Source organism: Homalodisca vitripennis, chromosome 6 (genome assembly GCF_021130785.1).
Source record: "Homalodisca vitripennis isolate AUS2020 chromosome 6, UT_GWSS_2.1, whole genome shotgun sequence".
Classification (NCBI taxonomy): Eukaryota; Metazoa; Arthropoda; class Insecta; order Hemiptera; family Cicadellidae; genus Homalodisca; species Homalodisca vitripennis.
In genome coordinates this window covers 146,511,794-146,526,960 of record NC_060212.1, presented here as the reverse complement: position 1 = coordinate 146,526,960, position 15,167 = coordinate 146,511,794, and the positions used below count along the sequence as shown (strand labels likewise).

Sequence of the window (15,167 nt, the reverse complement as noted above, 5' to 3'; positions counted from 1 at the left end):
ACTATTTGATCCTTTACACACTTGGTATTAAAATAATGTGGTTAACCATTTAATATTCAGCAATAAAGATTCCTAACTTTATCTAACAGATATAGATAGAGAGAAGATACAAACACAAATATCAAATTAACACAGCAATCTGAGAGAGTATTATTGCATTTTTTAATTTAAAATAACTGAGTGAAACTTTACAAAATTATACAAGTTTGATGTTAGAAATATCGTACAAAGAAACTCACTTCACGAACTTCAAGAAAGCATTATCAAGATGCTCTCTTTATTCCCCAAGTGGACTCAACTTTATTGTACACTAAGGAATTTTATTTCTTGATGAAATGTACAGGAGCAACTAACGTGCTCCTTACCTTCCCTCCTTTGTTGGTAAATCTTACTTTGACCAGAAAACCACAGTTTACTATATCTTACACTACGCACTTGAGGTTTCTCAAATCCAATATTTCTTTTCAAGCATGTAAAAATAAGTCAATCATTTTGAAATAACCACTAATTTTAATTTCTTTAATAGGCACTTCTTGTTAAGCCCACTGTGTTTGTCAGGACGATATGTAGGGTCATAGGAGCCCATGTTTAATGTCAGTGTAAGGTTTTAAAATTACAGAAATAAATATATAAATACTAAGGTTCTGGAGTCGAACATTTATGGTTTGAGACAAGTCCCTACTTATATCGCAATTTTAAACTCTAGGTCCGTATTATACCGCAATTTTAAACTCTAAGTCCGTATTATAACGCAATTTTAAACTCTAGGTCCGTATTATACCGCAATTTTTAAACTCTAGGTCCGTATATTAAAAGTGTTTAGAGCTATCTAGCGTTCTCTTCCAAGTCACAAATACGGGATGCTTGTTAAACAAGCTACATTAGATAACTGCACACGGTTGAAAAAAAATGTCAAAACTAGACTGATAAGTGGGTGGTCCAATGATTTCTCCTATTGGATTCTTATTGCTATTCTTTTTAGTTACGCCACTTAAATAAGCACCAATGTAGCACCATAGAGAAACAAATTCCATTGCTACGGGATGCTGCTTACAAAAAAATGTATGACTTTCACAACTCTTAATACTAAAAATAAATATTTGAGTAATTTTGGTTCTTTTATGCAAGAACAGTAATATGAATACTCTAATTCCATATATTACATCAGAGTAAGTCCTACAATCTTATTTTATATTGAATCATATCTGATGGTAAATGTTGTTGCATTTGAAACTGAAGAGGAAGATGCACTCTCAAACTAGTGTTTTTGGATTGAAAAAAGTGAATGAGTGATTGAGTTTTGGAGTGTTTTTGAATGAGTGATATTACTATGGTGTTGCTCCAGAATTTCAAATAATTAGGCTTAGATTAGATAAGTGGCATAACTAAAATGGAGCAATCTAGGATGAACAGCAATAGGAGAAAAATTAAATCACAAATATCCTGCTGTCCCAAAAAAGAGCATTTAGAGACAAAACTTCTGCCCAACAAAATAGCACTTGGAATGAACATGTTATTTGAAATCGCTTGCATTTATTATCCTTGCATTACTAGCAAAAACATTGATTTGTATACATGTTAGCTGCTCAGAATCAATTATTAGTTTAACAACTGTTCACTAATGGCCTGGAGAGAAGTTGTGCATAATGGGTTCTTTTATCTCTCTGTTGTTGTATCGTCTACTTTCTCTTGTATTTGAATTCACAACAGCCCTCCCACAGCATGTTCCTGTTTGTATTCATTAGTTCCATAATGTTTGTGTTGTTTAGTGGAAATTGATAATTAGCTGAGCATCAGCAAAGGCTATCACTTAGAGGGTATGGAACAATTTTATTTCTTTCTGTCCACATGATTTTTCCGAGAGAAAATGACCCATAGAATGAACATTTTCTGCAAAGTGTCATTTCTATACAGGCATCAAGTTCAATGACAGTACAAGTCATTCCATGGGATTTGGCTAAACATTAGAGAAAATGTTGGTCTTATACGAAACCATGATGGTGGCTGAACATTAGTGAAAATGTTTACATTGGTCTTATACGAAACCATGATGGCAACAGGAAAAATATAGAACAAACATATTTGTAAAAAACCTAAATAATACCATACAAAATTTTAACATGTGACACGAGGTGGATAGGTAGGTAAGACTTTCATTAGATTCTGGACCCTTCGATACTTTGTTTATCTGTTTTATTCGATCAGTTTATTTGTATATAGACAAGATAGAGTTCGATGATGGTGTATGTCCGTTTGTGGGATTTGGTTGAGCACCATTGAGGCCTATTTACTCAGTAGGCTGGCACAATTTCTCTTGTCTCCTGAAGGGGTGTAAAAATTTTGTTTTCAGTAACACAGTCTGTCTATGGTGTGCAGGACAACTCAAAACTGAAATTGCGACGAGTGCCGCTATAGATTTGAATTTGGCGCGCGTAATCCTTGTGTAGCCGCGAACGCGATAGCCAGCTGCGTCGACCTCTAGCTCTTAGCTTGAACAATAGGAGCCTCCTACCATCCGGAATTCTTCTGGACAGGTTCTCCCGGATGATTCCTGCTAGGTTAGCAGGCTGAGACCGGAGGTTGTGCGGGGAGTCGTTGTATGTGCAGCGATCGGGTAGAGTGGACGGTAGAAGTGAGTGTACGTGGCCTGGGACTTGGTATAATTGTTAGGGAACCTTTCGGAACTATATCCAAATTATTAGTTAATCTCTTTAGTCTTCAAAGCTGGTTAGGCTTTGGATAGAGGGAATCTAGTGGCGGATCCACGGTTATTATTTCCTCTGGAAGGTGCCCTCTTCCGGTCGCGACGACACGAGGTCGCAAAATGAGTTATATAGGATTGAAATTTTGCCTTTGTGACCTGTGGTTTGGCATCTTACTACCATAGTATTAAATGTTTAAATACAAAAAAAATTTTTTGAAAAAACTGTTATCTATTTTGGGAATCATCATTAAAGCACATTCTTTCTTTATTTACTCTAGTATCATTTCCTGAATTTGTAATCAGTCCAGTCTGGAATTGAAGTAGGTACTAAAAAATAATATTTAAATTTTTCTGTATAAAAAATGTAAGTCTTACTAAGGCATGGTTGTTTGTCTATGATGCGCTGCCAATACTCTAACTTTTAGTCCCAATAAATCAAGAACACTATATTTCAGATTCAACAGAACAAAACGAGAACACAACAAAGAGCAGATTTCAAGAGAGGAGAATTCAGTTGACAGATAGAGCCCCAGATCCTTTGATACGAGTAGCGGGCTGCTATTGTGTGGTTATGAATGATAAATATCTGTTTTTCTACTAGATAAGGAATCCCATTAAATGCAAAATTTATGAGATTAGAGATGCTTTTGTCACAATTACACTATTGCAAATATAGCCATTTGTGTATTTAAATTTTTAGAAAATATGCCCCCACAGATTACAATATTATTATCACAGATATTGTTATCACATCACGGTTCAACATAGCAAACTATTGAACCATTTGTGTATTTTTAATTTTTAGAAAATATGCCCCCACAGATTACAATATTGTTATCACATCACGGTTCAACATAGCAAACTATTGAACCATTTGTGTATTTTAATTTTTAGAAAATATGCCCCCACAGATTACAATATTGTTATCACAGATATTGTTATCACATCACGGTTCAACATAGCAAACTATTGAACCATTTGTGTATTTTAATTTTTTAGAAAATATGCCCCCACAGATTACAATATTGTTATCACAGATATTGTTATCACATCACGGTTCAACATAGCAAACTATTGAACCATTTGTGTATTTTAATTTTTAGAAAATATGCCCCCACAGATTACAATATTGTTATCACAGATATCGTTATCACATCATGGTTCAACATAGCAAACTATTGAACCATTTGTGTATTTTAATTTTTAGAAAATATGCCCCCACAGATTACAATATTGTTATCACAGATATCGTTATCACATCACGGTTCAACATAGCAGACTATTGAATCTTATAGTATTAATATTGTAAAAACTAATTAAATTATGCAATGATTTAAAGAATAATAAAAGTCTTTTTAAGAACAAACATTTTGACACTTGCACAAAAAAAAAAAAAAAAAAAAAAAAAAAAAAAAAAAAAAATAGGTATTTCAATAATGTAAATTGGTTATGAACCGTTATAATGCAATGTTAGTGATGCTGTAAATGTGTAAACAACAAAGATTTTGCCGTGCATGTTCATGCCCACCATTTAAAAACTGACATCAACATTATTTCCTGATCGATTTTTATTATATATGAGTCAAAATGTTAGTAATTCAATTCAGCAACTTTGATTATTCTTTACACAATTTCATGATCTTACTTGTTTTAATGATATCGATCTAAAATTTTCATCAATTTTATCCACCATCTTAAAAAACCACTCAGTTGATAAAATATAAATTTTTCTCTTGAATTGATACTCTAAGAAAAACATATTTGCACTAAATTTGAGTAATTGTACTACATCTTTATTGGTTTCTGGAATAAAAAATCAAAATCTAAAAAACACATATACAAATAATAAACTAAGCATTTTTTGACCTGACCCATGTTTATATTAAATTTTGTTTGCTTTGACCCCAAAAACAGTTTTTTTTTAATTGCTGGAAAGTTAATAAACACCCTGTTTACAATCATCAATAAATATTTTGCAAATAGTAATACTGTGTTAAGAGCAAGACACAGCAAACACAAATTAAAAGTATGCAGAACTTACTCTTTGGTTTTGTCATGGGAAAGGGTGTCTTCATGTGCCGCTGTGTCCTGTCGCCTGTGTTTTCCATCCCTGGTCTTGTACGCCTCAGCAGCATCAGATATGTGTTTGAAACCATCTGCAACAAACAGAATACATGTGAAAACACTTATTAACCTGAAAACTGTCAAAATTACAGACAATATTACTGTTAGAACGAATATTATTTTACATTAACAGTTTTACATACTGTGTAAACCTATACATGAGAGATTCAAGTATGGTTTCAGTGGATGATACAGACTTTACTGAGGTCTTCCAATAAGGTTTACCAAATCATTTCTCTTGCTTTCACACAACTCAAATCACCTAGTGAAGAACTAATTATTCCGAAATCTCTGATAACCATCAAGTTCACAATGCAAGTTTATAACAGTCATTCACAGTATCTTGATTGAAAAAGACTACCACTTCTTTTTTACAACAATCCCATTTGACATAAAGATAAGGAACAATATCATGTTAAGTCTCTAGAGAGGAAAGTTTCTATATTAATTGGTTTCAGTACGGCTATAAAACACTGCAGTAATGGTTCAAGCCAACAGTCTGCTAATAAACAGTATAATAACACCTCATTTATGCCAGACGTAATTAACCGCTGAAGTGTCTATATTAAAAAGAGTGGATTAAAACTAATAAAATAACCTATAAAAAGTTGAACAACGCTTTTAACGCTAACACCTGAAATTATGGATTCCTGCACATAATGCATAAATATTTTATATTTCTAGTTGCGTTTTACACTTTTAGTTTATAAACAAAACAAGATTAGAGATTTTCTTACCGATACTAATGTATTGATAATAAATATTGGGTGTCTTTAGTTATTTTTTATTCTTATAAATTTGAAATTATTATATGAATTTTTATGAGAAACTAGACTATATAATGAATTTTGTGTTAACTGTGCTTTATAGAATTCTGTACTCAAAGCCAAAAACAAACTAATTGGTAAAATAAATTAAATTTCACAGCCTAGCAATTTACCTTTAGTAATATCTAAGTAACTGGTTTACACAGCTTTTAAACATTGCTTACACAATGAACTTCCTCAAATATTTCAAGAATTTTGGAAAATCCAAATGTTATTTTAAAACAATAAAGTGGTGGAAGCCCAAGAAATAATACCACCATTAGGTTTGAAGACAGTTATTTTATATCTAAGAATACGTTTTTTAATAAGTACTTGTGTTAAATTTTCTATAACTCTGTTTACCCATGCAAAATTGTGTATTTATATTTTTTCAGGATCTACTTTTACATTTGGCTAAAATGGATGGAAAGGAGAGGAGAAAAGGAAGAAGAATAGAGAATTAGGAAAAAGAGGAAATGAAGAGACTTGTATCTGGAGTAGGAATTAGTTATTTGAAGAGTGTGGGAGGGAAGAAGACTAGAGGGAACGAGACCAAAAGGAAGACCAAGAATGAGATGGGGAGATAAGACAAGAGCAGACCTGAGAAAGATGGGAAAGTATGTTGGATCAGATAAAAGAGGATGGAGGCTCATTGTTGGTGAGGCCAAAACCCAACTAGGTTTAGAGTGCCACTGGTACAGTAAGAGTAAGTAAAATGGATAGACAAACTTATTATACAAATATACCAGAATATTTAGTCCGGCATCAGAAGAGTTCACTATCATGAACTTTATGGTGCAGAGAATAACTAAAAATCTAACTTTAAATGATTCAGACAAATGTTTATACCATAATGGTATTAAATGGACAATACGTATTACAATATCTGTCTGAAGATATACTCAACGCCAACAAGTCATTGACAATGGAAGGTTTGAATGGATCGTATATTTGCCATTGTTAAAAAGGAACCAAACATTTAGGTATGAAATGATCAATGACTGGATTGAAGATCTTTGTCTCTTGAAATTACATACAAGAAGTAACTTGAATGTCAGCCAAGCACAAGTAGGACGGTTTAGCGATTAAAAGGGAGTAATGTACAGTTGTACTGGCACGGTCAGAGCTGCACGCTGGTGTGTATGGCTATTTTGATACATCATAGAGAGTGCACCTCGGATAACCCACTTGGTATGCAAACGTACATACCATGCCTCAACTCGGAGGTCATTGGGTCAACAGGTCCTTTTCACCCGAGGTCACTTTCACTTCTCCACCATCGCAACTGGAATGTTTGGACAGTTTTCTGATGGTTTTCCTTTTATACTGGTTTAGGCATGGGAAAAAATTGCCACTACATGTCATTCAATTCAAATTACGTTCTAAAGCGGTAATCAATTCTCGAATTCTGAAACAAATTATGTTATTCTTTTTGGCAAATACCAAAACTTATAAATGAAGAATATGCCAAGCTCAACTTGTAAGAAGGACATTTTTAGAGTTCATTAAAAAAAATGTATCAAAGAAATAAATTGCAAATGATAATGTACTTGTCTTATGAAGAAAATAAAAGTACAAACAGTAGCGTGTTGTAGTGATGTGCAATCACTCTGAACAATATTTTAAATTCATTATTGCAGAGTACAAGATACACCTCAGAATGAATACTTCATTAAATTTACTTTAGAATTCCTAAACGTTTTTAAAAGACTTTCTAATCATTCCTGTGACAATCGCTGGAGATATTTCCATCTTTAGAAACCTCTTCTAATTTAATAACGTTTTTAAGATTAATGATCACAGCCCTGGATTCAGTCAGCAAAATAGATTCTTGATGTTAAGTGAATAGAGGACGTAGACTTAATTTTGGGTGCAATAAAGTTATATTTCATTTCATTTCATTCTTAGTGAGGATCTATCAAGGATAATATTGGATAATTTAAGGGGCAGAGTCCTGAAATTGAAGATCATAACTTTTTCTATGTGACCATTTAAAAGTATCATGCATTTTTCTGTTACATTATTTGGTTCATATTTCACTCTCCAAGATTTGTCTATTAGTTATGAGGGAGGCCGCAGTAGATTATATTCCTTATGATAATCTACTAATGGTCCAGTCTTACTGCAAAATACTCAACAGTGATGTTTTTCTATTAACAATTGAATAACAAAATTCTTGTTATCAGTAAGATCAAATAATTCATAACGTTTTCTTTGCAACAGAAAGTTTGAAAAGGTAAGCTGTGAAAGAATAAATGGACGTTGAAAGAGCACATTTTCAGACAACAAGAGCCATTTAATTCAGCAGAAAGGACTCTAATTGCACTTTTACGCTTGGTTAGGTCTGCTTCAGCTTAATTCATATTCTCTGTATCTCATTTATCTTGCAAAATTGAAAAATGCCAAAGTGTTTTTATTACTCGAATGAAACAGCATTAAACACCATCTAATTTGGATTGTCTTACTTAATCTATTGCATTGAAATAAAATTAAGAGGGTCGGCAGAAAATTGATGATGACGAATATCATTGAGAATGTGGAATACAAGGATGGATGTATTTTAATAAAAAAAAGTAATTAATTTTCAAATATTTAAGTATATCTATATAGTATGATTGATCTATTTAAAAAGAGGGAAATGCTCAGTGATAGAATAACTGAATTGTTACAGACATTGATGTTATATTTTGTAAAAGCAAATGTCCAATCTCTCATCTATTCATCAAATGAAACATCTCCAAGTGTAAAAATGTGTATTACAAACTAATTTTATGAATATTTTGTTATGGTTTACCTACTTCAACTGATTTGTTATAATTAGTAATGTTTATTTATATAGTAAACATCACACGTGAAACCATGAGAGTTGTTGAACAGTAATTGGTATGAGGATGGGAAGCGGCAGTGACAGAAGAGGATTCCATTTCCTCATTAAACTGAGGAAGTAAGCAGATGACAACGCCCTCTACTAGTGTACATAGGTCTACTTCTGAATGTAGTTCTACATCAATATATATACTACACCTAAAAAAGCTTAGGACAAGTACCTGTTATTTATTGTAATGACAAATATCAATTACAATCATAACACATTACAGAATAAATGGGGGCCATGGGGGGATATCCTCCTCAAAAGTTTCAAACGTTCCTCTCATATTCTGAATCCCATACACATTATTTCTTTCTTCTTACGAATATCCCCCAAAACCCATTTCGGAATAAACCATGTCATATGTACAGTGTTGCCAGAAAGTTTAGGGACACCCCACATAAAGTGAAATACTACTTACGTCCCTATACTAACAGCAGATTGGCTAACTCTATATATTTCCCCATTAATGCAGTAAAAAACGAAGTATTTTGGTGTGACTTTCATTACTTTATGTATAAAATCTTTCAAAATATGAACCTTTTTTGTGATTTTAAAATTTTGGATGAAACACCTGTTTTTTGAAACATTAAAATTTATAACTTCTAAAATAAATGTCCAATCATCTTAATAATTGGTAAGTTGTTTTTAACATAAGATATGGAGTAAATAAATGTTATTGTTGCAACTAGAAAAAAATAACTCACAGTTTGGTGATTGCTCAAAGTTCCTTTCTTTTTATTTGTTTTGGAAATGAAAAACTGATTAACTTTGGTGCGTTGTAGCGCTCGAACTATGAGAGTGGTAGGCAATCCACGCACACCAGCTTGTGCCTCACAAAACAGAAGAAGGGATATTGATGCGCACGCACTGCTTTTTTCATCATTTGCTTTGTACCCGTCAGCTACAAACATCGTCATTTCCGTGTTTGTAAAAAAAAAAATAAAGGAAACTTTGAGCGATCACCAAACTATGAGTGATTTTTTTCTAGTTGTCACAATAGCATTTATTTACTCCCATATCTCATGTTAAAACAACGTACCAATTATTAATATGATTGGACATTTATTTTAGAGGTTATAAACTTTAATGTTTCCAAAAAACAGGTGTTTCCTCCAAAATTTTAAAATCACAAAAAAAGTTCATATTTTGAAAGATTTTATACAATAAGTAATGAAAGTCACACCAAAATACTTCGTTTTCACTGCGTTAATGGGGAAATATACAGAGTTAGCCAATCTGCTGTTAGTATAGGGACACAGGTAGTATATCACTTTATGTGGGGTGTCCCTAAACTTTCTGGGAAACACTGTATATGAAAACAGTGATTTATTCGGGTTTCCCCTAATGTTAAAATCACAAAGGTGCATGAAAAAGTTCGTTGTGAGGAGAAAGGCCGTGTTCACCAAATAACACAAACAGGCAATTATTTTTTTCAGAGCCAGCGGACACTTAGCACATTCCAACTGCTCCTAGGTAATAATGAGGGCATACCTCAGAGTCAAGAGTGTCTCAGTGCTACCACCACACACTGGCGTTGCAACCCACAAACTTGCACCAATTACAACACTGCGCTAACTTTCATTGTGGGTTCCTGCCTATTTGCAGCATTAAATGTTACAAGTACATATATAGGAACAACATTAAAGAAAAACTATTAAACCTGGATGGTAACAATTTTGCTGATACCAATATAACGCTAGTGATAGTAATATCTACTTAACTATAAAATAATATTTAGGACAATTTTGAGACGACTATAAAGTAGAAATTAATGAAATCTGTATATGAAAATAACAGTTCTGGAATTATACATAAAATATTTTCATAATAATCATTTATAAATAATTTGCCTCAAAGCAATTTGTGTACTCGACACCAAATCCTAATATTCATAACTATATTTCTAAACAAATGAGAGAGCAGAACTAATATGGCTGCTGGAGCTATGTGTTTAATTAAAACACTGGGTGCGGGTTGTTTGCTGGGATTTTACGAGGCTTGCGGCACACAACATGTTCTGACAGGTTACCGGCAGAGAGGTGATGCAAAATCAGATTTTGTTGAATTCTAGTTGAAGCACATCAATTAAACAGAGTTTTTATTTTTGCCAAACGATATCTAAACCAGAATAGTAGTGTTAGAGAGGGCTTCTTAGTCTTAACTTCACCTGGTAAAAATAAGACATCTCTACTTTACTTTATACAGAGTGTCCCACAAGTAACCTGACAAGCTTCTCAGGTGGTTTCCTCTCATCAAAATAATGAAAAAAGTAAGTATAAACATATGCCCGAAAACGCTTTATTAGCGAGCTACGGCTAGCGAAAGATTCTGCCCGATTTTCTAGGAAAGAACGGAAATAAAGTGCAACTTATGTTTTTATGGCGTAAAGATAGTTGTTAAACTTATTGGATTTTATTTAAATGGACTGAAAAGTTTAATAAAAAACGTCCCAGACCTGTTAGACCACCCATTTCTAAGATATCAGACAAATTATGCATAATTATGTCTTGAAAAACATGCTCTGTTTAGATTTGAAGTACATTAACTTCATTAAATGGGTAATAAACACACACATTATTTAACCAAAACTTTTATAAAATTTAATTCCGAAGAGAATAATATAAAATAGGCTAATAGTAAACAAACACCAAATAAAATAAAATAAATGTTTAAATAAATCAACACTTACGAAAAATAAGACTGACGATTCAATATCTATTTAATGATGTTTTGTTTCCAGTCAAGTAAATAGTTACAAAACATTTACAGTATAAAACATTTTAGATTTGGAAACAAGATTTTAAAAATACAGCGTCAATTGAAATGCTTTTAGTTTATTGAAAATCGAGAGTTGGCAACACTGCTGCAACAATACCTGAATACAAGTTATTATTGTACAGCTGTCTAACAGTTCAGCTGTTGCAGAAACTCGTTTATCATCTTTGGTTTGTGCAGTGTGTGTGTGTGTATTATTGTATTATTTGTACTTTATACGTGTTTTTAACGACAAGATGCCACTATTTACATTTTCAAATCAAGAGTACGCAGATATTGTTTTGGTCTATGGTTTTTACAATGACAATAGTCATGCAGCTAAACGTGAACATGAAATACGATTCCCGAATAGAAGAACACCTAACTACTAACCTAAGATTTGCATCAGTTTTCAATAACTTACGAACAAATGGATCTTTTCCGGCCGTTAATTGTTGGAGAGAACGTCCTGTAATTTTGTTTTAACGAAGAACGCCTATTTAATAAATAGATATTGCATTTTCCGTGTTATGTTTAGTATGTGATGATTTATTTAAACATTAATTTTATTTTATTTGGTGTTTGTTTACTATTAGCCTATTTTACATTATTCTCTTCGGAATTAAATTCTCTAAAAGTTTTGGTTAAAAAGTTTGTGTGTTTATTACCCATTTAATGAAGTTAATGTACTTCAAATCTAAACAAAGCATGTTTTTCGAGACCGAATTTTGTATATTTTGTCTGATATCTCAGAAATGGCTGGTCTGTATTGCAGTTCTGGGACGTATTTTATTCGATTTTTCAGTTCTTTGACATAAAATGCAATAAATGTAACAACTAGCTATACGCCATAAAAACATCAGGATAATAAATAAATAAATAAAGCGAAATTTTTGTTCTTTTCCTAGAAAATTGGGTAGAATCTTTCGCTAGCCGTAGCTCGCTAATAAAGCGTTTTCGGGCATATGTTTATATGAACTTTTCTCATTATTTTGAGGGGAGGAAACCACCTGAGATGTTTGTCGGGTTACTTGTGGGACACCTTGTATAAAACTACTTAAGTTTTATAAGTCGAGAGGTTTTACTTCTCTAGTGGCATTTTTAATTATCTCTCCAAAGTAAAAGAAATCACATTTCCCTTAAAACATTGTGATAATGTTAATTAGAATATCAATAGTACCAATCATCCCAAATAAGTAAAACAAAAACTGGATTCTTCTTTAATGAAATATTATATTACATAAGAAATGAACTATCTGACATGAGAAAATCACTTCAGATCACATAGTTAGCACTAAATGTGTGTGGAATTGGAATTTTATACGAGATACAGATTACCTCAACAGAAAGTTACATATATATCACAATAAATCATGAATTTTGCCTAGACGAAAAAGTCTCTTGGACAAAATGAAATTTAATTTACTTAACGTAACATTTTCACAATGTCAATGTCGAACCTTGAATAACAATACGAATATTATATTTCAAGATTTACAAATTATTTTAATTTATTACAAAATAGTAAATAGGAAATTGGTTGTTTTCATACAGATAAATAGTAATGTACATACGCGTAGAACCAATATCCGCAGCTAACGCACTGAATAATGCCAGCTCCAATACGGCTTGTATAATCAATATAGCCGGAGGTAACAAATTATGCACGGCAGCAGTAAACAGATGATGGTTCTAAGGAAGAGATCATCAATCAATATAATACAGTCAATACGTACAACAGGTAACAGGAGGTTAATCTTGTGCCCTACAGGCAGCGTTGACCTCAAATCTTCATCATATATGCAATTATCAATGTACAAGGCTCAAACCCACCGATTCGCAGTAGACCATTGAATTGTCGATCCACGATGGAAACAAAATACAGTGTTACGTTATGAGCATTTTACCCTGTGATTTGATTATTTAATACATTGAGGAAAATGTTACATTACAGACCTTTACAAACGATCATTGTAGGCCTATTTTCAAACGCCTCAGGGTATTAACGGTTCAAGGCCAATATGTAATGAACTCGCTTATATACATAAAGGACAATGAATCACTGTTTGGGAGAAGACAAGATGTCCATGGCTACAACACCCGCCATGCAAAAGACCTAAACACCCTAAAATGTAGACTTTCAAAATCGTTGAACAGTTTTCCAATAGCAGCGGTCAAACTATACAACAGCCTACCGGAAAGAATCAGAAATATGAACACTATTAAGTTCAAGGAAGCGATATGGTCCAGACTTACAAGTTAGGCCTATCTATGCACTCAAGGAACTTGAAGATGACCCACGGTTCTAGTCCTGCCACCATAAACCTTTGTAAATAGTGTATATAGTTTTAAATACTTGACAAAATTGTTCTGAACAAATTGCAAACAGTTTTAAACAAAATTGACACAGTCTATCTTGTTTTATCAGTCAAAGACGAAGACATCAAGTAAGTAAGTAAGATCAACCTTTCTCATTTTAAATGATCTTGGTCAAGAAAGTAATCATTCTTAGGTGAAAATGTGTTTAGGATGGTTTCATACGTAAATGTAATGCAATTTTAAAAATCTAATTCGCCAAACTTTGTTTGTTGTTTGTGTCACAGTCGGTTCGGTTTTCTACTCATGAAGATAAGTGGACTGAGCGAAATAAGAGTACAGATTCAGAGAGAGGTAAACACAGAGTAATGAAAGAGTGAGCAGGACAGATATAGCTTGGCACCTCTCCCTCACTCTGGCCTGAGGTGACTTCGAGCTTAGTCATTCAGTGCATTTTCGTTCTTTGTCTTCGCTGCGATACACCACAGAATTGTTATCCGTAGAGGCCAAAATTATATATTCTGAAGATATCCTCTATCACAAAACTTTGATGTATAGATAAATTGGTACATCATATACGCAAGTTTTGTTTTCCATATAGTGTTGACAACTTACTGATTTCACCAGCATTGTTTGACAAGAATGACAGCATACTTCGATTTACAATCTTGTATTGTTAAAACACCCAAATTGCCATTTTTATATCAACATGTCAAAACGGTCTAACTCACCTAGTGGGAATTTTCTGAAAGGGCTTGTAACTAGACATGGTCCTGGCGTATGGGAGAGATTCAGGTTTTAGCAGTAGTTAAATAATACCTAGAGAAACGTTCAGTTTCAAGAAAATTGCCATTCTAAAAAAGATATATTGTTGTTATGTGCGTGCTGAAAATACCTCCATTCAGGTAACGATGGTATTGATATGACAACCGAATTACTATCGATACTTCCGACACTCCAACGGCGATTAGCGAGAGAGGCACCAGCCTGTGGCTCTTGGCTCGCAAGTCAACTCTCCGCAGTCTAAGTTAATGATAGTCTCAGACTGAGTCTATGTTTTCCCTCCATCTACCAGTTTAACATGACATTAGGGTTCAATCGTTTTATATACACGGTCACAGCAACAAGGATTTTTAAATCCTTGGAAAACTCCATGAAATATCATTTTAACACGTAAAAAATTAACCATCACGTATTTCAAGGTAACTAAACGATTGTTATATGATAAGAAAGAATGAGATTTTAAATTAATGTTCTGATAAAAGTATTAAATACAAGCCGTAGTAAATTATATTAAAAACACAATTTTAACCATTATTGATACAGCATACAAAACCAAAAATTAAAAAAATATATAAAAATATGCATTAGAAAACAACAAAGAACTAAAACAAAATCCACCCACAGATCTGATGATTTATATTATCACCCATTGTTGCTGGGGTGGGAGGGGGGATTCTAAAGCACAGTTAGACAAAGGGGTAATGCAGACTGACAAACCCTTTAAAGAGTGGCAAACATTTCCCAGAGCTCGGAATCAGATAATGGAATTCACACCGTTTTAGACAGCACTCTGACACATTGAGCCGAT

General features: G+C 33.1%; 1 protein-coding gene across 10 annotated transcripts in view; it reads right to left on the bottom strand.

Moving 5' to 3' along the window:
* LOC124364989 (rho guanine nucleotide exchange factor 11-like) overlaps positions 1-15,167 on the bottom strand; it is a 770,637-nt gene that overhangs the window by 149,413 nt on the left and 606,057 nt on the right. Inside the window, exon 30 of one of the 10 annotated variants that reach the window (XM_046820861.1) lies at positions 4,746-4,860. The exons of the other annotated variants lie outside the window; for them this stretch is intronic. Coding sequence (XP_046676817.1) covers positions 4,839-4,860 — 22 coding nt within the window. The 3' untranslated portion in view covers positions 4,746-4,838. The remainder of the gene's footprint in view (positions 1-4,745; positions 4,861-15,167) is intronic. 10 annotated transcript variants of the gene reach the window in all.